We start from the raw sequence: 24,753 nt of genomic DNA, 5'->3' as shown, positions 1-24,753 counted from the left end.
GAAGGCGAGTATGGAACATTCATGATCCTCCAACCGTCCTATGAAGATGCGCAGGGAGTACTTGTAATGCAGACTATCGAGATGAAGGCCGACAAGACCCTTTCATCCGTCCTTTCCGCAAGAGCCTTCAACGCGTTGATGATGGTGGACTTCTGGAATCCGATCTACTCATGGAGGCGCGCAGTCTTGATGCAGTATGTTCCAGGGACGGCATCTTTCGATCCGGAGAGCAGCAGATATGATCTAGAGGATGCATTCATCACAAACGTCAAGAAATCCGGTCTTTACACACAAGGAGACAGAGAGAGCCTAGAGATCCAGTTTATCTCCCTCCTAGAAGTCGAGCTCGAGCAACATCAAAAGCGGATCCAAGCCTACCTCAACCACGCACGGGACCGCCTTAAGACCTCCGAAGGTCTCTTGGGTTGTTTGACTCTGGCAGAGTCCCGCAGGTGAATCTACCGTCCGCTGCCACTTGACAAGTTCAGCATCACCCTACCATACGCGCTGAACTACGGCCCCGATCAGACAGCCCACTTTGAGATGGCGGAATCAGGAGAGATCCATCCGTTACCGGCACGAGGCATGCGGCTGTTCGAAAGGTGGACCGGCACCCAGGCAGATGGCTCACTTGCGGGGTTTGATTCACAGATTTTCCCGATGTCGGACGCTGACATGGCGGTTTCGCTCACCGATCAGACAGCTCTTGTGACCAGATTGTACAAGCCGCACTGCGGGGCCTCACCTGGGAGTGGGGATAGAAGGAGATGTCCCAATTAGGGGAGCAGGATTGTGAACTGGATCGGGGACGTCTGCCGCTAGTACATCGAACTGGCATCACACGGGTGGTCTCCGCGAATAATGTGGTGGCAAGATGGGCCGTGGATTCGTTTGAGTTGCAAGGGCTACCAGACATGGGGTCGGAGCAGTAGAAGCGGTCTGCAATGCCACCGACGTGGGCTATGAACGTGCTGTAGACGTCCACACAAAACCTCTCTCGGACTCTTCTAGCGGTTGCAGCAAGGACAAAGCGTTCTATCACGTGTCGAATTCTTTCAAGCTTGGTCAAACTTAGGGTCATCCGCTTGATATGCTAGAGTCTCTATCCTCCGATAAGCGTTAGTGCATCTTCGATGTTGACTGCCCAGCTCCCACATAGCTGTTCATACGTAGTTGACCCGGCAGCGCATTGACACGCTGGATAGAGCTATGCAGTCTCCTGTACATGTCACGAAGACCCCCTCATGGTGAAGGATCCGGAGATGCGCGCATGCTTTGCCGCCTTGGCAGCCAGTGCTTCGTCTGTATCCGCAAGACGCCAGCAGCCACAACAGGGCGGTGCGGCGGGAGAAATGGAAACGTCTTGTTCACGGGCCGCTTCCCGCCCACAGTCTCAGCAAGCACAAGACGCACTAGCCTGGACGGTGTTGTGACGTGTCTAGTGAACCGACGATACGATTCATGGAGTGCATTCGTAATCCGTGCGCTGGCAAGGCCGAACAAGTGGCGACGGGCCATCTTCCGCGGCGATGTTTGAGAGCGGATTCGGCTTCAAGAACTATCCCTACGGTAAGGCGTCTTGCCGGGGCGGCTACCTAAAGAGCCCGCCATCCCCCCCGGCGGCGGTCGTGACGCTACCCAGTAGCTCGCGCGCCGGCGCAAGCACTGGAAACCCGAGGACCAGGATGGTGGATCTCCTCAGCTGTGCAAGGGCGCGAGGAGTGCCTTGCGCGTGTGAGGCGTCTTGAGAAGTGAAAAGATGACGCGTTGCATGATTTAATTGCGTCCGAGCAGCGCAGGACGCCAGTAGGTAACGGGAGGGAATGAGGAAAGCGTAGGAGAGACTGGCGCGAATATGACACTAAGAAAGCGCGACTGCGACAACAGCGCAAGGCAGGAGGGTAGGGGACAGGTTCGCTGCACGATATGCCCAGCAGGGACCGGCTCGAGCGATAGGCGTGTTTCATCGCCAATCTTTCTCCAGAGCCAGCCGTGTTCGATACCGGCTTGCGGAAAAATTCCTTCGCGCCGTTCTGGTAACGCTGGCGTAGGATCTGGCGCAACATCCATAGAGCGCGGAGCCAAGAGAAGGCGAAGGATATCCAACATCGACGAGCTTGGGCGATTTTAGCGCCGGCGCGCAACAACTCATGGGGGGTTCTCCAGCGCTGCCATGTGCGTGCGAATCGAGGTCGCACACAGAAATCCCCAGGATCAGGCAAAATCCCCGCGGGGTGGATGCAGCCGTTAGCGCCGCCCGCCATTTGCTCCTTCTGGCAAAGCGCCCTGAGCAGCCCTGGAGTCGCACGTCTGAGGCACACTTCCTCTTTTTGGCCACCTGGCCTTCCTCTAATCGCGTTACTATTGTTGGACCGCGTGTTCTTCGCTTGTTGTTTTGGATCTAAGATGTCTACGCGTACACGCAAGGCTGGAGTTGCTCAAAAAAACTATTCTTATAATGTGCTTACGAGCAGGTACTGTTACCAGTGTAGTGGCTATTGGTACATATTTTTCAGCTTGATGACGAGTACCATACCGACGGATGGATCTAAACTGCTTCAGTCAGGCGTTGCCCGTCTTGTAGAAATCCAGACGCCCAGCAACGGCTGGCACGCACGGCTTGCATGGGATGCGGAAGGAAGAAGCCGAATCCCTGATGATGGCTGTTGGAATGTTTCAAGGCTCGCCTTAGGCTAAAGTTATGAAAGATCAACGCGATACGGAGATGCTCACGACTGCAGTCAAGGAAGCCTCTAACTAGATCATGAGCGCCGGAGAGTGGAGCAGAGCAGCTCGGGGCTGTGGTGCTGAACTGGAAAATGGGAGGTGGGAATGACGAAATGAAGCATTATGCCGTGCCTAGCATAAGGCACATTTCGACCCTGCATGGAAGCTTCGGCGGGTGCAGGCTATGCAAAGCTGCATTAAAATTATTTATCGAAGTTTTGAGATAACGTCACCTAGTTTTTCCCCTCAACAAGGCTGACGCCGCCAACGAGTAGAGTGTGTAGTATGATCGCTGAGCCCCTGTCAGCGCTTTGATACCGTTGCAAACGAAGCGTCCATCCCGCTGCCGGTTCACCAAGGGCCACGAAGCGCCTGTCCCTGGAAAAGCTGCGCTCGTTGGCCTTCCGATGGAGCAATGCAACTATGAAGAAGTGCTTTTGCAGTTTGCAGTTAGCTTTCCAGCTATTTTCGCGCTGAACCTATCTGCCTCTTCTCCAACCTGCGGCTTTACATGTGCGTGCTGGTACACACTACAAACATGGGAGCGAGGTCACAAACCGCCCCTTCGAGTCATTGATACCAGCATGGTGGCTCAGCGAGGTGACGGCGCCCTTCGAAGAATATTCTCCCGCCCGGCGTGACATGGTGCCGGGCCCGCATGAAACAGTTAATCCAGGTACTGGGGAAAGCTGAAAAACGTCAAACGCCCTTTGGCAACGGCTGGCGCGCGCACTGGATGTGCGGCCAGCGCAAAGGGTAACGGTGCATGAAAAGGGCGGCAGAAGAGCGACAGCCGTGACGCTAGCAGGCGGTGCTGCAATTGGGGCAGCGGATCGCGAAGGCTCCGCTCGTGCATTTGCATTAGTGTATACAGGGTAAAACACACGGAGTGCGGAGTGCGGATTGGTGGTTGTGGTGATGTTGATAATAATGAAAGATCTATGAAAAGGTCCCTGTTCAATATCCGCATCCGGACTGCTGGTCTGTGGGCACATGGATGCGTGACAAGAAAAGGAAATGCGACAGCAGAGAACCATGAGTGTCAACGTTAGCAGAGCACTGAATTAGACGCGAGGCAGACTCCACTACCTGCGTGCCAAGATGTCCCTTCGTTGACTAACAGTGATCAATCAGCGCCGTCAACAGCTTCAGCATCATCACAGTAACGGTTTTCCCTAGGCGTGTGGCATGAAACCGCCGTTGAAGCGAGCGTCATGTAGCAGACTCTTTTCCCTAAAGCGATCGGAACAGCGCTCGAAATCGTTGTCTGGTACGGCCGCAATGCAGCCAAGAATCCAAGACAACGTTTGACACGTAAAATCCAAATGGAGTTGAGGCTCTTTTAGATGGGCGCATCGCATCAAGGGTTCTCTCACGCAAGTAGCAGATATTCAGGGCGCTTGGAGCCCTGCCTCTTCCGGACAACCCCCCTGCTCTGTGCTGTTGGTCGACAGCCTCAGCCGGGCCTCATGGCGCCCCGGCCTTCGTACCACGCTCTCCCACTACGGCACCCAGTCAAAGAAGGCAGTGCACATTGGATTCAATAGTAGGGGTATCGCTGCTTAGCGGGCGGATGGGCGAGGGGAGATCGCGCATACGTTTAACACAGTAACGGAGCCCACGTACTTACATCCGTTTCAAAGTGATCGCGCTAACGGTTGTGTGAACACTCTGCCCCAGGCTCCTATCGCAAGCAATGGAACCATTTTGCTTAAAGGGAGCGTTGGCCCTGAGGCCTGAGGAGTCGATACCAGCAAGCCTGCTTTCGACCTTGAACACATTGCTCCGTACATCTGCTACCTAATATTATTACTACCACCACTCGCCCTCTTGAACCCGACCCTCCTTTGCCCAGGGAGAGCACCCCGCCTTCTTGCTTGACTAGCGTCGCCCTGGTACGTGCGGCACATAGGGATACCGCCCTTCCTCCCCCGATCAGATGTCGGTGACGTCGCTTGGGATGTCTGAAGCCGCCCTTGTGACATCCGCTAATGGCCTCCAGATCTTTTAAACCAAGGCCTCCGTGTTGCCTCTTACCATTCGTTCATCTCGGCCGCTCATCTCTGTTTGCAGCTCGCCGATATCTTCTCCATGCGCTTCGGAGAACAGTGTGGTAGTCAACGAGGCCCAGTACAGCTTCCAGGTCCCTGTAACCAAGGCACCCGACGTACCTCTCGAAGCTCCTTCTTACCCATCTTACACCATTCGCTACCCAGGGTAGCGTCATCTCACAAGATCGATCCGTCACCCTGATACTCATCATGAGTGACGAATATAATCAGACGTACGCTGGCCGTGCGACATCGAGCGCAGGACGACCGTCCCAGGGTCAAAAGCGGCAGTACGATGCACTGAGAGGGCAGGCGTTGACCGAGGACAACCTCTTTCGACAACAGAAGAGCTATCGCTCGGTGAGTCGTCGGGTTCTATAACGCAAGTCAGCACGCCACAGCTAACACTCCTGCGCAGGGTGACATCCACTACTCAAAAGACCGCGTTTACGAAGACCAAACTCAAGACTACAACCGGGCGGTGTATGAGCGGTGCTATCCCGACGGCGGGGTTGCAGCGAGACTCGACGAGGACGGCCGGCGACGACCTCAACAGCCGCAAGCTCCCTACATGGCCGAATATCTTAGATCCAGCGTGGAGCTGTATCGCCCGCCCACCGGTTCGTCGGCGTTGCCGCTCGAGCGATTCTGCACCCCAGGTGCGGCAGCAGCTCCGTACCCATTGTTCGAAAGGATGGCCATGACGGAGATGGGGATCAAGTGCGGTGACATGGAGTCAGCGTCGATAAGGCAGTTAGTCGCTGAGGAGTCGGCACGGTCGGCGATCGGTACGCGAGCTGTTCAGCCAAGCACTTCGTCCATGATCGTGGAGCCCGCTTCGACGGTAGGCGCACAGACCTCGTATGGGAGTCTCAGGGTCGAGCGTCCAGCCGCAGGCGAGCGAGGGTTTGAGTACGCCGGTAATGTAGAGGAAGATTTGAGGGTGCACAGAAACCTTAGACAATGGACACGGGAGCGGCCTGGCCCATATGAGCCGCGGTGGGAGAGATGAAAGAGATCTAAGTCTTAGTGGCGCGTTATGCCTTGAGTCGGCAGCCGTAGTGATGCGAAAAGTTGGTCTGTTTTCAGCCATGTAGAGGTAATGTGTATAATTCTGGATTGACGAGATAACGATGCAAAGAAAAAGTAAAAAATATAGCAGCAGAACTGCTCGCTCATTTACCAGCGTTTCTTCAAATCTCTGAGCGTGAGGGAATCATTGCTCAATCCTGGTAGCTAACACTCACCGAGTTGTGTGCCTGCTAGCGCACCAAAGCGTCGCACTGCCAGTGAGGCTCGCCTGCCGCAAAGTAGTCAGACGACTTACATCGGGTCAGCGACTCACGCGACACTATGAGGCTGAACCCGAGTTGCACAAGGCAACGTGGCAGCCCTGTGCCTTCAGGTCTTCAAGATTCGATGGCCAACGTCTGGAACACAGGCGTTCGACAAGCAAAGAACCATGAGGCACTCACTGTGCGCCCCGAAAGTCTCTCATGGTCACGCCGGGGAGACTTCCAACGCAAACACTCCAAGGCGGGAAGCGACTCAGCGGTCTCGGGGCGAGGACTTGGGTCCGCATTGCGTCGGGCGACGGAGCCGTAGGCTGGTGTGCCCTTAACGCGTTGGGACCTTCCCTTCTGCTCTTTCCTCTTCATCGTTCTCTCTTGCCTTCTTGTTCGAAAGGAAGAGCCTGTGAAGTGGAAACGAGTAGGTGACGATGCTTGTAGCACCTTCGGTGGCCGGGCGGAGGGTTGGCCAAGCTCCCCGGCGTTTGACGTCGCTCATCGTGTGGTCACGATGAGCGTTCGTGCTGCTTCGTGCACGATGATGGAACGAAGACACGATAGCTGCCACTCGCTACTCGCCACCCGGACGCTGACAGGAACGAACCTGACTGTGCTTACCTTCTAGAAAAAGGGGCGGGTGGGAGACGGGGCGGAGGAGGGGGAGCACTGAATCAGTAGGAGTTTGCTCCCGGACAGCGCTAAATGGGGATCCATCCGGCAAGTTGAGGGTCCAGCTTAGCCGCTTTGAGCTGATTCGCGCGCCCGCCGATGGGGCTAGGGTATCGTCATCGTGCCCGGGCCCTGCAGCCACAAGGGATCGAGCTGAAAACTCGTCCATCGTCGGACGAAGCTTTTTTTTAATCGCAGGCCTGCCCTGCACGCCTCGAACGCCGTCTGCTGGCGACTCATGGAAGACTCTGTGAAAGCGAGTTGTCTTGACAATGCAATTTGGAAGCCGCTCACTGGGCCGAGGCCTCTCAATGCTCCTAGCGAGGACAAAGAATTGCCCCGCCGTCACCGCCGCGGACAGCCTCCTGCTTCCTGCCCTTCAAAAGTCTATCGTGAGGCCGTCCTTGCCCTTTCCACCGGGCGTTTATCCACACCGCTTTCCCCATCGTGTGACCCGGCTCAAAAGCGAAACTTCTGATTGCCTCCCCCATCTCGTTCCGACGCCTCACATCCCCTCAGCTGCACCACCTGCACACCTCACTGAAACCTCACGATCGTTGTACAAGCGAAGCGCTCGACCCTCGATCACCTGTGACATCCGCCCCGACCCGCGCTATTCGCTACTCCTAGTCTTAGCAACCAGGCTTGCGTCTGCAGTCCCCACTACCTAGCACTCAGATAAAGATCCCAACGCTCGAGACATCGAGCCTCTTCCCACCTCCCACCTTCTCACTTCTTCAACCGTCGTTGCACACCCGTCCGCTTGTCATGAGCGCGCAATTCAAGCCTCAGCAACGCAGCTCCACTCACGAATTTGATCCGCTCGCCGCAGACCACATCTATTACGGTCAGTCGCACAAGAAGGGCGCGGGCTCGAGGTCCCGCACGTACTCGGCTGTAAGTGCAATCACTCATCGTCTCGCCTTCATATTCATGAGCTGACTTAAATCCGGTACAGATCGTAGATAACAGCGCTCGCAACCTCACGGCAACCGGCCTCAAGGAGCAAGCCCGGCGGTCGAGTCACGGTCGGTACACATGCAATCTGACACCGTGACAACCACACTGACACTGCGTGCCTGGCAGATGAGCAAACCATCCAACCGCGAAAGTTCCTGATTCCCGTCGAGTCCACTCTGAAGACCTTGCTGTCTCGCGAAGACACGGACAACAACTACCAGATCACAATCGAGGATGCAGGCCCCAAGGTAAACAGCTACATCCTCAACCCGCAGCAGACGGCCGTTGACACGTTCACCCTAGGTGCTTTCCGTGGGTACGGCAGCCTCCAATGGCTACAACCGCTTCGACGTCCGCGGAACCTACATGCTGTCGAACCTCCTGCAGGAGCTCACACTCGCCCAAGACTACGGACGTAAGACGATCGTCCTCGACGAGGCTCGTTTGAACGAGAACCCCGTCAACCGTCTCCACCGCCTGATTAGAGACTCGTTCTGGAACAACCTCACACGCCGCATTGATGGCTCGAACATTGAAAAGGTGGCACGCGATCCGAAGGACTGGACTAGTGACCCACGGCCGCGTGTCTACGTTCCTAAGGGTGCACCGGAGCAGCACGCATATTACACTCGGATTGCAGAGGAACACCCTGGCATGCGTCTGGATGTACAATGGCTGCAGGAAGAATGCGCGGACCCTGAGTATGTTCGAGACCTGAATCAGGCTCCCGGCATCCTTGCAGTTGCCATGGAAGAGTATGTCAAAGACCCCACTACGGGCGAGAAGGACCTTCGCGGCATGCCATTCGTCGTGCCTGGTGGCCGCTTCAACGAACTGTATGGATGGGACAGCTACATGGCATCTCTAGGTCTTCTTGTCCATGACCGCATCGATCTAGTCAAGTCTATGGTCATCAACTTTTCTTTCTGCATCAAGCACTACGGCAAGATTCTCAACGCAAATCGGTCCTATTACCTGTGCCGGACACAGCCACCTTTCCTCACTGACATGGCGCTGCGCTGCTACGATCGCATCAAGCATGAGCCAGGAGCCCTGGAATTTTTACGGTTCGCTATTCTGGCTGCAATCAAGGAGTACCACAACGTCTGGATGGCTGCGCCGAGGTACGATCCTGTTTCCGGGCTATCAAGGTATCGGGCAAATGGCGTAGGTATTCCGCCTGAGACGGAAGCATCTCACTTCACGCACCTGCTGGAGCCTTACGCAAAGAAGCACAACATGACCTTTGCAGAATTCGTGGACGCTTACAACCACCATCGTGTGGACGAGCCCGAACTCGACGAGTACTTCCTGCACGACCGAGCAGTGCGCGAGTCTGGTCACGATACCTCATACCGCCTAGAGAAGGTGGCTGCCAATCTTGCCACTGTGGATCTCAACGCCCTCTTGTACAAGTACGAGACCGATATCGCTCGCACCATCCGCGGCCACTTTGGAGACAGGCTCCTAATCCCGGCTGAGTTCTGCACCAAGGATATGGTGCCCGGCCATGCGGAGACGTCTGCCACCTGGGATCGCCGAGCCAGACGGAGGAGGACTCTCATGGACAAGTTCATGTGGAACGAGGAGAAGGGCATGTACTTCGACTACGACACCGTCAAGAAGCAGCGGACTAGCTACGAGAGTGCGACAACGTTCTGGCCGATGTGGTCTGGTGTTGCGAGCCCTCGCCAGGCGGCGGCGTTAGTTGAGCGTGCTCTCCCCCGCTTCGAAGCATTTGGTGGCCTCGTCTCCGGAACCGAAGAGTCTCGCGGTAAAGTGGGTCTCGACCGGCCTAACCGTCAATGGGACTATCCGTTCGGCTGGGCGCCGCAGCAGATCCTCGCTTGGGTCGGCTTGCAGCGCTACGGCTACGAGGCTGAGGCGCAGAGGTTGGCGTACAGGTGGCTGTACATGATCACTAAGGCTTTCGTCGACTTCAACGGGGTCGTCGTTGAGAAGTACGACGTCACGCGGCCGATTGATCCTCACAAGGTTGAAGCCGAGTATGGCAACCAGGGTAGCGATTTCAAGGGCGTTCCGCGCGAAGGGTGAGTCTTGCGTGCCATGTCTCTATAAATACTCTATACTGACAACATCACAGCTTCGGCTGGGTCAATGCCAGCTACGTCTACGGTCTCCAGCTCCTCGACGCGCACATGCGACGCGCACTGGGAGCACTCACGACCTACGACACCTTCACCAAGGCGACCCAGGCGTTGGGCTACGATTTGTGAGGACCGATTCTTGCTTTTTGCCTTGGACGACCATGACTACGACGATTCACGAGCCTGGCTATAGAGGTTGTTAGATCCCGTTGCACCACTGCATACGGCTGGACTCGGTGGGACGGCTGCGGTTGCTTGCTTGCTTGCTTTTCGAGAGATTGCTGCGGCGTTTCCGCATGGGTGGTATCGCTCTGCTTCTTGGGCTGTTGTGCCCTCAGTATGCTTCATTTTGCTCGCGGTTCTGTGAGACTGTGTTTGCTCAAGGCGATTGCTGTAGCTGCGGCGAGGGATATTGTAATTCACTGCGCAGCAACGGAATACATTGTATGATAGGGGTAGAGTAGGATGCTCCAGTAGCTCTGAGAGAATTCAAACCGGTTCTAGATACATCACATCACGCTCTTCCACTGCAACTCTATCGTGTTGGCAGAATCTTCAAACCCATTGACTGCGCACCAACGGACAGATGCGGCCTGAGGCAAAACTGCCCGAAAGAATCCGATAGAAGTCGAGACGCCGCCGAGCTTCACCCGTGCTGACCTATGACACAGCGCCTCCCGATTTATTCAGCAACGACTCATATATCAGCCTGCACCTACTTAACTACTGTATTTGCCCCCAGCAACAAACCACTTCTACCTCCACATCCATCTCTCCATCCGCTTCCACAACCGACAGCCTTCACAACCACCGCACACACCGCCACAACCTCCAGTCTACAACCCTCCGAACCGGGCTATCATACCCAACCAGCACAAAAGCCACTCACGCTCAACATGTCAGAGGACTGGGAATCCGTCACCAAGATCGGCAGCAAGACCCGCGGCCCTGGCGCCCAGCAGCGTGAGACGGTGGTCCGGGGCAAGGCGGCCTTGAACGCCGCACAGCGGAGCGGCGGCATCGTTGCTACGGAGAAGAAGTTTGCTACTGCGAACCAGGTACGTTCCCAGCAGGACCAGAACGCCTGAACCCTTCCTCTCTTCCACCGCCACTCCTCTCCTCTCCTCTATCCGTACTACACAGTCCCCATCACCTCACCGCTTCTCCACTTTACGAACACCCACACTAACAACCCCCCCCAGAAACCAGCAGTAGAAGGCCAGCACCTCACGAAAGTGGACCGCTCCGACGAAATCATCAAGCCCAAGACCGTGGGCACGAAAGTCGGCGACGCGATCAAAGCGGCGCGGGCCAACGCCAAGAACGACAAAGGCACCACCATGACCCAGAAGGACTTGGCGACAAAGTGCAACACGACGCCCACCATCGTCGCCGACTTTGAGCGCGGCTCCGCGCCGCCGGATCAGAAGCTGCTGGGCACCATGGAGAGGGTGCTGAATGTTGTGCTGAGGGGGGATAAGATCGGGGAGCCTAAGTTTGCGAAGAAGTCGTGAGATGGCGGGGGAAAAGGGCGGAGACTGTAAGGGGGTGGGAAAGCCTCGAGGGGTGAATGGTGGATGGTGGATGGACTGGCTTTGGCTTTTTGGCTTTAGCGGGCGTTGGGGTCTTGAGAAGTGGGTATCGCTTGCTACGGTGAGGCGGTGTGGAGGGGAAAAGTGTTGTTGTTATTGATCGACAATGCTCCTAGGCTTACGGATAGACCAATGATAGAAGCCACTCATTCGGCTTTGCTTTCGCTCCCCCATTGGGATTGCTGTTTGCCCGCAACTGCGATTTTATTCGTTGTGCCGCCTCCAGATTGCCTTGAAACCTCTTTGTCCCATAATCTTCATGAAACGTTCAACACGAGTCACTCAAGCGCTAGAGCCGTTTCCTCCGTCAAAAAAAAACTTGCCAAGTACCGCTTTCTATAGGGGCGATCTATATCTTCTTACCTGTCGGCAATGCGAGCGTCACTCCCTTCCCATGTGGTGACAGCTCTGGGCGGTTTTGTAGACACACAACGCTGTCCAGCTTCGGCCAGCCGCCCGCTTTCTCGCCAAAGGGAAGAAAACCCTACCCGGAAGGGACTTCTTCCTCCCATCCCCATCTCCACACACGCGTGCACCTCACACATACGACCCACGCTACTCCTCCCCACCCCCCTGCAACCCACTCCCGCCCGCCTGCTTCGCCGCCTTGGCCGCCACAATGTCATCAACCCGCAGCAACAAACACGCGCTCTCCACCGCCGTCTTGACGCTCTGCTCCTTGACCGCCATGGGCTCCCAAACGCCGTACTCCTTCATATCGACCACCTTGCCCGCCTCGCCATCGACGCCCCAGCTCTCGCCGCCCTGCTCTGCATGCTTCGCCCGCAGCTGCGTGAGCACCCTGATCGGGCTGTTTCCGCTGTTCTGGATCAGCGTACGCGGGATAACTTCCATGGCCTCTGCGATGGCCCGGTACGGCCACTGCGCCACGCCCTCGACGTCGCGGCTGCGCTTCTGCAGCCCGACGGCTACGGCCATCTCTGTTGCGCCGCCGCCGGGACACAGTCGCGGCTGCCATACCACATTCCTGGCCACGCCCATCGCGTCGTGCAGATTGCGCTCGACCTCGTTGAGGATGTCCTTGGAGGGTCCGCGGAGAAGTATCGTGCAGGCTTTCGGGGAGCGGCATTTTGTGAGGAAGGTGAAGTATTCGTCGCCGATTTTGGAGATCTCGAAGAGGCCGCAGCGGGTGCCGACGTCCGCCGAGGTCAGGGATTGGACGGAGTTGACGATCGTCGCGCCGACGGCGCGGGCGACGCGGTTGTTGTCGGTTTTACGGACGCGGCGGAGGGCGGTGATGTTGGCTTGGAGGAGGAAGTGTTGGGCGAGGTCTGTGTGGTGGTGTTAGGGACTTGAGATTGAGCGGCGGAGTGCGAGATGGGAAGGGAGTTGGCGGGTGGAGGCCGCTACGTTCTGGTCTGAAGGATGATCGGACTTACCGCTTACGCCCTTCTCCGTAATGACCAAATCGGGCTTCACGGCAATGATAGCGTCGCACATCGCCTTGACCTGCTCCTCCTCAATCTGCAATATCCGATTCCAGTCCTCCTCCTTGCTAATCTCGATATTCGTCTGGCTCTCTCCCTTCTTATACTCGAGCGGACAATCCAGCAGCACAATCCTCGGGTTCTCTATCCTCCTCCTCATCTTCGGATGCGTGATATCCTTATTCAACATCACTCCATCCAAAACCCTTGACTCCTCGATCTCGCCGCCCGGGATCTTCTCCACGCGCGCGTACCGCTTGATGTCGACTTCCTGCCGCCCGCCGCCGGCATCGAAGGACACGGTGCGCACGGCTTTGAGCGCGAGGTTGCACATGAGATCCGACCAGCGCGAGATGAACTTCGTGCCGATGGAGGAGGAGATTAGGGTGTACATTGCCTTGTCGTCGTTGACGTCGACGGGGACGGACACTTCGCGGATGATTTCGAGGGCGTCGGAGAGGGCGCGCTTGAAGGCGGAGATGATGACGACGGGGTGGATGTTGCGCTCGAGTTGGGGGAGGGCTTGCGCGAGGATCTCGCCGGCTGGGCTGGGGGTTAAATCTTGCCTGTGGTGTGGAGGAAATGTGGGGTGTGGTAGGGTGTACCTAATATTATCACCGTCGTCGTACCGTCACCCACCTCTTCGTCTTGCGTCCGGGAGAGTTCGATCATGCTCTTCGCGGCGGGATGGGCGACTTCGATTTCTCGGAGGATGGCGTGGCCGTCGTTGGTGAGCACGATGCCGCCCATGGGGTCCAGCAGCATCTTGAGCATGGCTTTGGGGCCCAGACATGACCGTATGATGTCGGCTACTCTGTGGTAGAGTCAGTTGTTGTCCGAAACAGGCCATACGATGTCTCACGTCTTTGCTGCGGTGATGTTGGACAGCTGTGCCTTGCGGCCAAACTGCCTCTCCCCGGTCTGGGTGTTCATAACCACGACAGGGGCCTGCATCTTGGCGGCTGATAGCGGGAAGAGCGTCTGTGGTATCGAGGCTCACTGCTGTATGTATTGTTGTGTGTGGGTTCTTGCGGCTCTGCTGCAATTCGAGCTCTTCCACCAAAAAGCGCGTCGTGTATCTGAAGCGCGCCGAAAGTTTTCCACGGCAGCTTTTGCCGACTCTCAAGGGGCAGTCTGAGCCGATCCTGCTAGCTGAAGGATAAGCGGAGAAAAGAGACGCCGATGCCGCACGCAGGTCAGCCACAGCTGGGCGTATTTTGCAGCACGGTTGCGCAAGCAAGAGCTCAGCCAAGCCGCTGCAGATCTGGAGAAGCGCTGTCTTAGCGCTGTCTTAGCGTCACCAGTTCCGGAGTAGAGCTTGGACTAAAACACAGGGCTCTCCAGCCATACAGAAGCATTTGGCTGACCTCCGCCAGCTGCCGGCCAGCCGCATCTTCAAAACCCAGACCGCGCCCACTCCATCCTCCATCTCTCCTGCATCTTGCGCCGAGCCTGCCGTAAGCCTGAGTGCAGCTCGCCTCTCTCTCTTTCTTCCACACATTTAATTCCGCTTCTCTTCATCCAACCCTCCCAGCATCCTTCATCTCCTCCATTCCATCCATCCTCTATCCACATCACCAAACCCTTCCGCAATCACCACGCCATCACGCGCCTACGCGTCGGTGCTGCCATCTCTTGTCATTGATCATCCAGCTTCGTAGTTTTCTTTAATCTAAGCATTGACCTACTAACCAAGCAGACATCATGGCTCTGAACTACCACGCCTCACTCTCACCTATGCTGGTTCTTCCGCCTCAGCCTTCGTACTTCGACACTCTCACTCATGCGCCGCATCCCTCATCCGTGTTTGCCAGTCACTCCCCGTCAGCACCAACCAACAACCGTCCTCGAAAACTACTAAGACCCTCCCTCAATCACCACGCCGCATCCTCCTCACTGGCCGGCCGCAAGCGCTCCCTAGACGACATCGCCGACGAGCCCGCCGATCTGCTAGCCGACGGCTCGACCCTTGCTCCGCGTCAGCCGAAACCCGAACCCATCTACGGCCCCGGCATGACTCTCATCTACCCTGGCGAGCCCGGCTACAGCATCTCCGCCGAATCGCAGGCCGGCACGTGGGTCGACGAAGAGCTCGAGAAAGCCGAAAAGGTCCGAAAGGCGGCAGCGTCGCGTCCTCGAATCGCGTCGCGGAAGTCGCAGCGCAAGAGCGCCACCGAATCTGGGCCATCTACCCTCAACTCGCTCTCTGCAAGCGCCTCAACGAGCACTTCGGGCGCGTTCGACCAAGCGCAGTACTACCTCGGCGTCAGCTGGAGAGACATGTCGCTCGACTCGAACAAGCGCATCATGGCCAAGGCGTACGCCCCCATCGTAAACAGCGACTTCCCCTTCTCCGGCGCACAGCTACTCCTGCACAACGAAGCTCTCGGAGTGTTTCTCGTCAGAGCCACATCCCAACTCTTCGGCGGGGAGCAATTCCTGCTGCTTAAGGACGACATGACCACCGCTTCGGTCGTGGCGAGCGGCCAGGAGCAGATGCTGCAGAATCTGCGCGCGCTGCCACCCGTTATCGAAGGCCCGCATTATACTCGGAAGGCCATGATACCGCACCATCCGGACATGCCGGCCTTCGCCGACGCCGACGCGATGGAGATGTGAGCTCCCGGTTGTCGCGCTGTACCGCTGTCTCCCGGATCCTGATTTGCTCCCGGGTCCTGCATGCTTCCTCACATTGCCCACGTCGGCACTCACGGCTTCTGTTTTCGGCTTTCTCCGACCTTTGCAATCGGCCGCGCTGGCTAGGGGCGTTTTGCGGTTCGGCTATTGGGTGGCTTATCTGTGCGACATGCTGGGTCGTTTTGCATGCCATGTACCCTAGCCACGATTTCGAGCTCATATTATGGCTCTCTCAAAATAATGACGACTAGCATCAGCGAACATTAAAACACATATCATACTAAAGCTCTTCGTTGTCATTCAAATGTCTAGTCGTATTGAAACGCGTGATAGGGCCCATGCAGGCGTGATCAACAGGCTGCATGGGTTGTCATATCATCAGGTAGGCATGTCGATCATCATCATCACGACTACACCCGTTATATACCGCGTCCAAAGCCTAGCAAAGCTGCTACGATATCCCGTGAGGATGCGTCTCTTGTGGAACCTCAGATACGCCTTTCCTTACTGCCAAACGTAGAGCGGAGGTATTTGGAAAAAGGAAACAGTTCGCCGGCTCCCAACGTAACCGAACTTCCATCTTCTCGACCATCGGGACCAGCTATGCTGAAACAGCGACATCTGTCCCCTTAGTTCCCCCCCTCAAAGCGTCTACGACTTTCAACGCCACTCTCGTGCCCTCGACCTATCTCAAGAACCACTCTCTTGCCCTTCTACCACGCTTACCCCAGAGTCCCCTCCCCTCCTAACACCACCACCACAACCCGACGTCCCCGCACAGCCGGGGGCAGCAGTGTCTGAACATCATGTGCGTAAGGCCCTCCACACCATCGGGGTATCCGCCGCCTAAGCACGTCGTTCGTGCCCACTAGCGGCCTGTCTCCCACCGCACGTTGTGCGAGGCGGCTCGCGGGTTCGGAACGCGGCATGGTTTTGCACTGGCACTGGCTGACAGACTGACAGACAGACACTTCCCTCTTGCTGCGCGGAGCCGCGCGTCGCGGGGGGGCTGGCGCGAGAAAGGGGGGGATGGGGGATGGGGGATGGTGCTGGGAGTGGAGTGGAGTGATAGGATGGTTGCGAGCCTGTGCGGCTGGGCTGACGGTCTGGCGCTGGTTGGAGGCGCGCTGCGTCGGGACATGGGAATATGGAAGGGTGGGTGGGGGTTGTGGCTTTTGGAGTCGTTGGGGTAGAGGAGAGGCGGGAGGAGAGGACGATGGAGTTGGGGAGGATGGGGAAAAAAGGGGGGGGAGAAAGGGGTTCAGAAGCCAGGAGGATGGAAAGCTCGTGAGGTTGGGGGAATACTGCTGTCCGGAGCTGGAATTGTTTTCTTGCTCCACCCACGATTTGTTGGACTCGGACGCGCACCTCTTGTTTATAATTTTTTGCGTAAATCGAGACACGGTCATTGCGAGTACTTTTACCCGGATTTCTATCCCATGTCCTGCTACATTGTAGAGTCGCATCGAATCTACTGGTAAGAAATGCTGGCGAAACAGCTTGTTTTCTAGCGAAACACAAAATTTTCGCCATCAATGGCACCAGCTGTCGCCAGAAATGATTATCAAGTTATGTTCACCACAACAAACAGAGGCCCTTCTCCTACTTCTTAGGGCAACAGAAGTACATCTCGGATCAGGCCACTCGAGACTTGCAAGAAATGAACACTAGTAAATAAGTTGAAGATGTTTTTCTGATGCTATCTTATTCTACAGCCGACGATGCCGATTCATGCAGTTCTATGGTATCATCGGGGCGACTATCTAATCCAGGCCCCAACCGAAGTCACTAAGCAACCGAAACGCCCCAATGCCAATCAATACTCGCAACGCCCACAACGCCCTAGATATGCTCCTCTAACCCGGGAAGTCTATTCTCTAGTTCAGTGCTCCATGTATCCGATAATGCGAAGCCACACTTAGATTTACGCACGGCCCTTTTCAAGATCACCCGGGGCCGTAGTCTCGATAGCAGGAACGGACACGGTGGACGGGGTGTCACTCAGTCCGACACCATCCTCGTCCGCGCTTCCACCCTTCTTCTTGCGGTGCAGCTTGGCACTGACGCGGTGCGTAAAGCGTGCGCAAGGTCGGTAGACCACGACGACCGGCTTGCCGACAAACTTGGCAATGCGCTCGAATAGCCAATCCGGGAACGTTCTTATGACGATCGCCCACGGCAGGCAGAATGCAGCAACAATGATGCAGATAGCCCACTGCTCGCCGTTGATGCGGACGATCGAGAAAGCCCTGCCACCGATGAAAGCGATGGCGACCTGGGCACCGACCATGAAGCAGTTGACGACGATGAAGAAGTAGTTCCTGTGCATGCCCTGGAAGATGTTGAACTTGTTGTCCAGGCGCCTGTTGTTGAACTCGTTGAAGATCTGCATCCAGACGAAGGTGTTGAAGATGACGGAGTTGAGCTCAGCGGTCGGATAGTTGAGGAATTTGGGACCGGCGAAGTAGAGCACGAAGGTCACGATAAGCTGGAAGATGGCTTGTCCGATGATCATCTTCCACATGGTGATGGAAATGAGGGGCGCCGTTCGGGGAGTCGGCTTGCGGTCGAGGATCTCTTCGGTTGGTGCGTCGGTTGCGAGAGCGAGTGCAGCTAGCGAGTCCCTGGCGACAAATATCAGTATATCGTTCTTGATTAGAGGCAGTCGACAACTTACATGATAAGGTTGATCCAGAGCAGCTGTACAGCGGTAAGGACGGAATGCATGTCTGGGTTCGCGACCGCAGACACAAAGGTCAACAGTACGGCGGTGATGTTAACCGTGATCTGGAACTGGAGGAATTTGCGAACAGCATCGTTGACAGCGCGTCCCCACATAAGGGCGGTGAGGATCGATGCGAAGTTGTCGTCCATAAGAATGATAGCGGAAGCCTCCTTAGCGACTTCGGTACCAGCGATGCCCATAGAGAAACCAATATCGGCAGCCTTGAGCGCTGGTCCATCATTCGTTCCATCACCGGTCACTGCGACGATCTCACCCATCTCCCTAAGCCGGGTAACGAGAATACGCTTGTCTTCTGGGGAGGAGCGCGCGAGAACCTGGAGCGTCGGCAGTGTCTCCTTCATCTGCTGATCACTCAGCTTGCGGAAAACAGGACCTTCCATGACCGTGCCGCCAGTATAGATGCCGCAGTCAGTAGCGATGGCCTTGGCGGTGACAAGGTTGTCTCCAGTAACCATGCGAACCGTGACACCAGCATGAAGGCATTTGGCCACAGCTTGAGGCACGCCAGGTCGCACAGGGTCCTGAATGCCGACCACGCCTGAGAAGATCATGTCTGTGAGAACAAGGTCGAAATCGGCCGTCTTGGGATCTTCAGAAGATTGAGCGCCTGCGGGCGGCCACTGAGGGAAATCCCTATAGATGAGGGCAATGGTGCGAAGAGATTGCTTTGCGTATGAGTCGATGACTGCCTCGTACTTTTCGCGCTGAGACGCATCCATAGGGGCGATACCGGAGGAAGTCGCGACCGAAGAACAGTGTCCAAGAAGAATCTCAGAAGCACCCTTGGCGAGAAAGCGGAAACTGCCGTTCGGAAGCCTCTGCACGGCTCCCATACATTTGCGGCCAGAATCAAAAGGCATCAGCTGAACAAGGTCGGCGTTGGCACGTTCCTGTGCGAGCGATCCCATACCAAGAACGTCGCGTGCGAAAGTCAACAGGGCGGTCTCGGTCTTCGAGCCGACAAATGTGGGGACACCATCCTCTTCACCCTCAAAGGCGGTTGAGTTGATCGCGATAGCCTCGAGGTACTGCTTCTTCGTCGCTGCGTCGAGGCTTTGGCCAAAGGCCGCTGAACGTCGCTCGTCGCCAGTCTGGTTCTTGTCGTCAAAAGAGTCCTCTCCAAAGGTTCCAGTAACAACTGTCATCTTGTTGGTGGTAAGTGTTCCCGTCTTGTCAGAGCACACAGTGGTCGCATTTCCCATCGTCTCGCAAGATTTGAGGACTCTGACGAGATTGTTAAGTTTGACCAGGCGCGTAGTGGCAAAAGCGAGCGCGAGGGTGACTGCCAGTGGCAGTCCCTCAGGCACAGCGACCACGATGACCGTGATGGCGACGATAAGGATATCAGTGACCTGCGAAGCCTTCTCGGGGGCCGAAAGAGGGCTCGATGACAACCCGGCGAGGAAGCGGAAGAGCAAGACGAAGAACAGCAGACCAGCTGCGGCTGTGCCGAGCTTTGCAATGGCTGAAGCGAGTCCGTCGAGCTTGATCTGGAGCGGCGTAGGTTCCATTTCCTGTCGCATAGCCATCAAGATCTTGCCGTAGCTAGAATTGACACCGACCGAGGTAACTAGATAAGTGCCGACGCCCTCGAGAACTTTGGCACCCGAGATGATAAATGGATCCATGTCGTGCAGATCCGTATGACCCTGTTCGAGGAGCTGCAAGACTTGCTCTCCACCGGTCTTTCTGAGCTGATCGGATTCTCCAGTCGCAGACGATTCGTCGCATTTGAGGTTGTGGCCACTGATAAAGATACCGTCGGCTGGGATAAGGTCGCCTGGTTCGAGATGAAGGACATCGCCAACGAGAATGTCGTGCACAGAGATCATGAAAGACTTGCCAGATCGGATAACCTTGACTTCGCGATCCTCTTTCTTAGCGTTGAGCCTGACAAAGGCCCGTTCCTTCTGGTAGTCGTTCAGCGATCCAACGAGGACGACAATGATGATCGCAACACATATGGCGACGCCTTCAATCCAATCCACCGGGGGCGGAGAACCAGGCGGATGCTCGACGCCGAAGGTCTCATAAAGGCCCAGGGCCAAGGAGATCACGGCAGCGCCGGTCAGCAGAAGCAAAACCTTGTCCTGATAGGCTCTCCACATGAGCAGCCAGAGCGGTGTGGGTTTCTTAGCAGGAAGGACGTTTCGATCGAAGACGCGTATTCTATCGCTGTAGGCCTCGGACGAGCCACCAGTTGCTGGTGGCGAAGTCGCTTGTCTGACCGCCAGCGGACGTGGAAGGGCGGCTGCGCCGCTGCCAAGCTCTCGCACTTTCTTGTAGTAACCGGTGGCTTCGTCGAAGCTTACGGTACCGTCCAAGTGCGTCTCGTCTGCACTGAGACCGGCATCGATATCGGTTCGAAGACCGCGCTCAATGCCAGGAAGGCCACCAAGCGCAACAAATGCATTTAACGATTTTGGGTTCTGAAGCTTGTTCAAATGTCCAGGTGCGAAGGCAAATTTATTGTTCTCTCGCGTGAAGTCGGCTTCGGTTCCTGGATCGGGATGCAGGGCATCTTGCCGGTCGCCAAAGGAGAGAATACTCGAGGAGCTGCTGGAGACGCCGCCGGCCGACTTGGGAACTTCGAGATGCGGGCTCGGAGGGGTTGCAGTGCTGCCGCTGAGCGCTCGGTCTCTGCCCGCAACAGTGCTGACACTAAGGGAATGTCCTCGTGCGGTAGGTGACGCCGAGCTAGAGCCTGTAGATGGCTGGATTTCATTTGCATCATCTATGTTCTGCGAATGTCTCGTCAGCCTAGTAGCAGCGGTAAGCGGAAACTCAAGACATACTGTGTTCTCTACGTTGATCTGCGGCACAGTGGGTCTATCGTGTCGGTTGTCTGTGGTATAAGAGGCCATGACGGGCAAACGATGCAGTGTTGCTGCCCTTGACAAAGTAATGAACGGCTTCTGTTGATGGTTGAAGAGATGCGGCCTCCATGGTCGCGGCTGGATGGATATACATAATACACCAAGGGGGGCTGTGCGGAAATCGCCTCACCGTGACCTCCACTGGAGCTCCGCCGCGGCTAGGGGTTTGTGTGGTAAAACTTCTCAGTTGGGAGGCTGTGTTCGCCTGGTGAGGTTAACGGAGTGGTTCCTGGAACCACGGACGGAGGCGGCGACGGACCTCTTGGCGCGTGGCTTTACTTGCATATCGGCGACTTCTCTCAACCTTCCAGAAAGCGATCGCGAAACGGGTTAACCCGAAAGGGCTTTTTTGCTCAGCCTCGTTGCCCCACCATATTCCCGCCTCTGCAGCAGAATCTGTAGCATATGCAGAATGCCCAGGATGTTCCTAGTGCCGGCCGTTGACAACCGTTCCATTGTCATTGGATGAAGCTTCCGGCCGGAGAAACAATGATCACGTGCGGCATCATCAGCTGTAACGCGATGCGACTTCGTCACTCTGCGAATCTCGATTGCGCGACCAACGACACTGTCATGATGATGTACTTACAGGTGATAGCCCGGACACAGTCGAACCTACATCTGTCTGTTGTTGCTTGTAAGAGTTGGACTACATGTCAAATGCCACGCAAGCACAAACCGATTGGCGATGCTAAAGACCCTGCCAAAAACTCCACCTCCGTGATCGCCGCTTTGCCTCGCCTCGAGCTCACCTCTCATGCAACCAGGACGGACTGAATTAGAGGTGGCCGCTCCATGCACATCTTTCGAGCGCACAAGCGGGACATCGTCTTCTTCACCCGCCCTTGCTGCTCGGCTGCTCGGTGTTCTGCTCCGAAGCAACGGGAAACGTAGTTGATCCTGAGTAGTTATTCCGTGAGAGCACCGAGGACAGCTCTAACCTGTGATAGACCAAAACACCCCACCTGTTCAAAGTGCCGGCATCTGACCGTTCTATCGCCATTGGACAGAGTAACGTTAAACGGCCAATCACCATGCGCTACTCCATATCCGCTCCGCACCCGCATGGGATAGCCAGACCGACGGCAGTTAAGGGAAACAGGCCCGCCCGAGGCCCCGCTCGTGCAGCAACCACGAGGCCAAAGTCCCCATCTGTATCACCCAACAGTCCGTCCGCTCGTCTTCTACTGGGTAGCACGATAAATCCTGATCCGCGACATGCACAGTCGGCGTCGCTCGCCGCACATGCATATGCCACCCTCACACAGTCGCAGATCCTACCCCAGATTCTTGGCCGGACATGGAATTCTATATTATGATGGGACCACGGCCTCGTCTCAGGTCTTGTCATCGAGCACAGATCGCACCTTGGATACAGCCTCCGAGCAAATCAAAGTGATCTTACGAACGTTCGGCCTCACATCCAGTCAAGATGTTCAATCTACACGCCGACAACAATGACGACCCCCCAGAGGTCAGGAACTACAGAGTGCACCTTATGGCCATCAGTGAGTGTCTCAGGCGACTTCCCGTTCGGCATTTACTAACATTAGTACAGTCATGAGCATGGGATCAGTTGCCATGGGCTACGATACCAGCGTTATCGGCGGCGCAATGGCGCTCGACTCCTTCAGACGAGACTTTGGTCTCGAAGGTGTCAGCGCGAGAGCGCGAGATACTCTTCAAGGAAACATCGTCTCCACATTCCAGGCTGGGACTTTCTTTGGAGCTCTCTTAACATTCCCCTTGGCGGAAAAATTTGGCCGCAGGAGGGCCATCATGTTTGCTGCGGCGATCTTCCTCTTAGGTGGTTCGATTATGGTAAGCAAGCCAAAATCCTTTCAATAGCTCCGTTTTTCTAACGTAGTCAGACTGCGGCCGGCGGCCGTCTTGCCATGATTTACACTGGCCGAGCCATTGCTGGCTTCGGTATCGGCTCCGTCTCCCTCATCGTCCCGGTCTACATCGCTGAAACCGCCCCGCCGTCTATCCGTGGTCGCCTGGTCGGCATCTTCGAAATCTTATCTCAAGGTGGTGGCATGCTTGGCTTTTGGATTAACTACATTGTACACCGAACGATCCCCGTGCAAGGCCACACCCAATGGATTGTGCCACTAGGCCTTCAACTACTTCCCGGTTTTCTTTTAATGTGTGGAATCTTCTGGTGCCCTGAATCGCCGCGCTGGTACGTCAAGAAAGATCGCTGGGAGGATGCTGTCAAGACTCTCAGCTGGATCCGAAAGCTGCCGCAAGACCACTATTACATCCAACGCGAACTCCAGGACATCCAAGAGCAGAATCAAATAGGGAAGCCACCACCTGGCGAGAAGCACACCTTCAAATATTACTGCCGTCGGCTCTTCCAGAAGGGTACACGCAACCGAATTGCCATCGGTCTTGCTCTCATGGCCTGCCAGAACATGACTGGTGTCAATATTATTACCTACTACTCACCCCGCATCTTTGAAACACTCGGCATTACCGGCACCGACACCAAGCTTTTCGCGACCGGGTTCTACGGCGTGGCCAAGACCCTCGGCATGATCATCTTCAGTTTGTGGCTTGTGGAGAAGGTTGGTCGCCGCAGCGGTCTGATCTACGGTGCTTTCATCGGCAGCATCCCTATGTGGTAAGTCGCCCTTGGAGCACAGCCTCGAGAAACGCAATCTAACAGTAAGAACAGGTACCTGGGCGGATACGTATTCAAGGCCGATCCAGCTGGCGCTGCCGCACGCGGTGACACGTCTCGCAATGGCTGGGGCTACTTGGCCATGGTCTGCGTCTACCTTTACGGCCTTATCTACTGCGCCACCTGGCAGGGCATCACGTGGGTCTACTGCTCTGAGATATTCCCCATCGACATCCGCATGCTCTGCGTGGCCTTGACGACCGCAGACCAGTGGCTATGGAGTTTCATCGTCTCGCGCACGACACCGTACATGATCACCAGCCTCGGCTATGGCACATATTTCTTCTTCGCCTCCCTCATGGTGCTCATGGGCTTCTGGGCTTGGTGGTGCATACCAGAGACCAAGGGCAAGACCCTCGAAGATATGGAGGAGATATTCGGCGCGCCGTCGGCTCTCAACTCCAGGACCGAGCTCATCACCAAGACCTCGGATTCGGAGCTCGGTTCCGAGAAGGACATTGGTGTCGTCTACGTCGAGACTCATCCAGATCGACCGTTGCCGCAGCAGAGTATCACCAGAATTGTCAGCTCGTAGCAGTGACATTGAGGATCACGAGGCTGAGCGAGGGGAATTATGTTTCGTAGATGCGTGGCGGTGCGTGGCGGTGCAGGGCGGTGCATAGCGGTGTGGCCCGAGTCAACCTTGGCTGTGGCTGTGTAAATACTTTGATACCTTTAGAGCGAGAAGGCAACAGCGCCTGCAATTATCTGATTTCATACAAGAGAGCAATCCCTTCCGCATATCGTCGCACCTTATGACTTGAGAGCTGTTTGGTGAAAAACAACTCATGATTGTCATGGCAAAGCAGCTCCTGCTCTAGCTATTTCTTCCTCCCGCAGGTGTTCCCGCACAAGGCCCTCAACCACTTCCAGGTCATTCATGACCGAGATCGCCAGCGCGCCATCTCGACAAAGGATATAGATTACCGAGGTTCTGGTGCTGTATGCTTTTCCGAGCACG

The 24,753-nt window shown here is 56.1% G+C and overlaps 8 protein-coding genes across 8 annotated transcripts; 6 read left to right on the top strand and 2 right to left on the bottom strand.

Annotated features, from left to right (window-relative positions):
• Positions 1-72: 72 nt before the first annotated feature.
• W97_08818 (uncharacterized protein) lies at positions 73-456 on the top strand (the record flags this gene model as incomplete). The annotated part of the gene is made up of 1 exon (XM_007786685.1): positions 73-456. A coding segment is annotated over one exon (384 nt), but the record flags the coding sequence as incomplete, so codon positions are not given.
• A 4,532-nt stretch (positions 457-4,988) lies between these two features.
• W97_08817 (uncharacterized protein) lies at positions 4,989-5,790 on the top strand (the record flags this gene model as incomplete). The annotated part of the gene is made up of 2 exons (XM_007786684.1): positions 4,989-5,138; positions 5,197-5,790. The coding sequence occupies 2 exons, from the start codon at positions 4,989-4,991 to the stop codon at positions 5,788-5,790; spliced, it is 744 nt and encodes a 247-aa protein (XP_007784874.1).
• A 1,714-nt stretch (positions 5,791-7,504) lies between these two features.
• W97_08816 (neutral trehalase) lies at positions 7,505-9,933 on the top strand (the record flags this gene model as incomplete). Its single annotated transcript, XM_007786683.1, has 5 exons — positions 7,505-7,633; positions 7,695-7,764; positions 7,823-7,944; positions 8,000-9,747; positions 9,801-9,933. The coding sequence occupies 5 exons, from the start codon at positions 7,505-7,507 to the stop codon at positions 9,931-9,933; spliced, it is 2,202 nt and encodes a 733-aa protein (XP_007784873.1).
• A 767-nt stretch (positions 9,934-10,700) lies between these two features.
• On the top strand, positions 10,701-11,318 carry W97_08815 (multiprotein-bridging factor 1; the record flags this gene model as incomplete). Its single annotated transcript, XM_007786682.1, has 2 exons — positions 10,701-10,862; positions 11,007-11,318. 2 exons carry the CDS (start codon positions 10,701-10,703, stop codon positions 11,316-11,318), a joined length of 474 nt encoding a protein of 157 aa, XP_007784872.1.
• A 633-nt stretch (positions 11,319-11,951) lies between these two features.
• Positions 11,952-13,798, bottom strand: W97_08814 (T-complex protein 1 subunit gamma; the record flags this gene model as incomplete). Its single annotated transcript, XM_007786681.1, has 4 exons — positions 11,952-12,688; positions 12,797-13,387; positions 13,450-13,658; positions 13,707-13,798. 4 exons carry the CDS (start codon positions 13,796-13,798, stop codon positions 11,952-11,954), a joined length of 1,629 nt encoding a protein of 542 aa, XP_007784871.1.
• A 750-nt stretch (positions 13,799-14,548) lies between these two features.
• On the top strand, positions 14,549-15,463 carry W97_08813 (uncharacterized protein; the record flags this gene model as incomplete). Its single annotated transcript, XM_007786680.1, has 1 exon — positions 14,549-15,463. One exon carries the CDS (start codon positions 14,549-14,551, stop codon positions 15,461-15,463), a length of 915 nt encoding a protein of 304 aa, XP_007784870.1.
• A 1,942-nt stretch (positions 15,464-17,405) lies between these two features.
• W97_08812 (uncharacterized protein) lies at positions 17,406-21,091 on the bottom strand (the record flags this gene model as incomplete). Its single annotated transcript, XM_007786679.1, has 3 exons — positions 17,406-18,105; positions 18,159-20,968; positions 21,023-21,091. The coding sequence occupies 3 exons, from the start codon at positions 21,089-21,091 to the stop codon at positions 17,406-17,408; spliced, it is 3,579 nt and encodes a 1,192-aa protein (XP_007784869.1).
• A 1,444-nt stretch (positions 21,092-22,535) lies between these two features.
• W97_08811 (uncharacterized protein) lies at positions 22,536-24,327 on the top strand (the record flags this gene model as incomplete). The annotated part of the gene is made up of 4 exons (XM_007786678.1): positions 22,536-22,611; positions 22,662-22,924; positions 22,975-23,732; positions 23,787-24,327. The coding sequence occupies 4 exons, from the start codon at positions 22,536-22,538 to the stop codon at positions 24,325-24,327; spliced, it is 1,638 nt and encodes a 545-aa protein (XP_007784868.1).
• Between the last annotated feature and the right edge of the window lie 426 nt (positions 24,328-24,753).

This window comes from Coniosporium apollinis, assembly GCF_000281105.1.
Source record: "Coniosporium apollinis CBS 100218 chromosome Unknown supercont1.64, whole genome shotgun sequence".
Classification (NCBI taxonomy): Eukaryota; Fungi; Ascomycota; class Dothideomycetes; genus Coniosporium; species Coniosporium apollinis.
The sequence above is the reverse complement of the archived record's forward strand: the minus strand, read 5'-3'. Positions and strand labels throughout refer to the sequence as shown.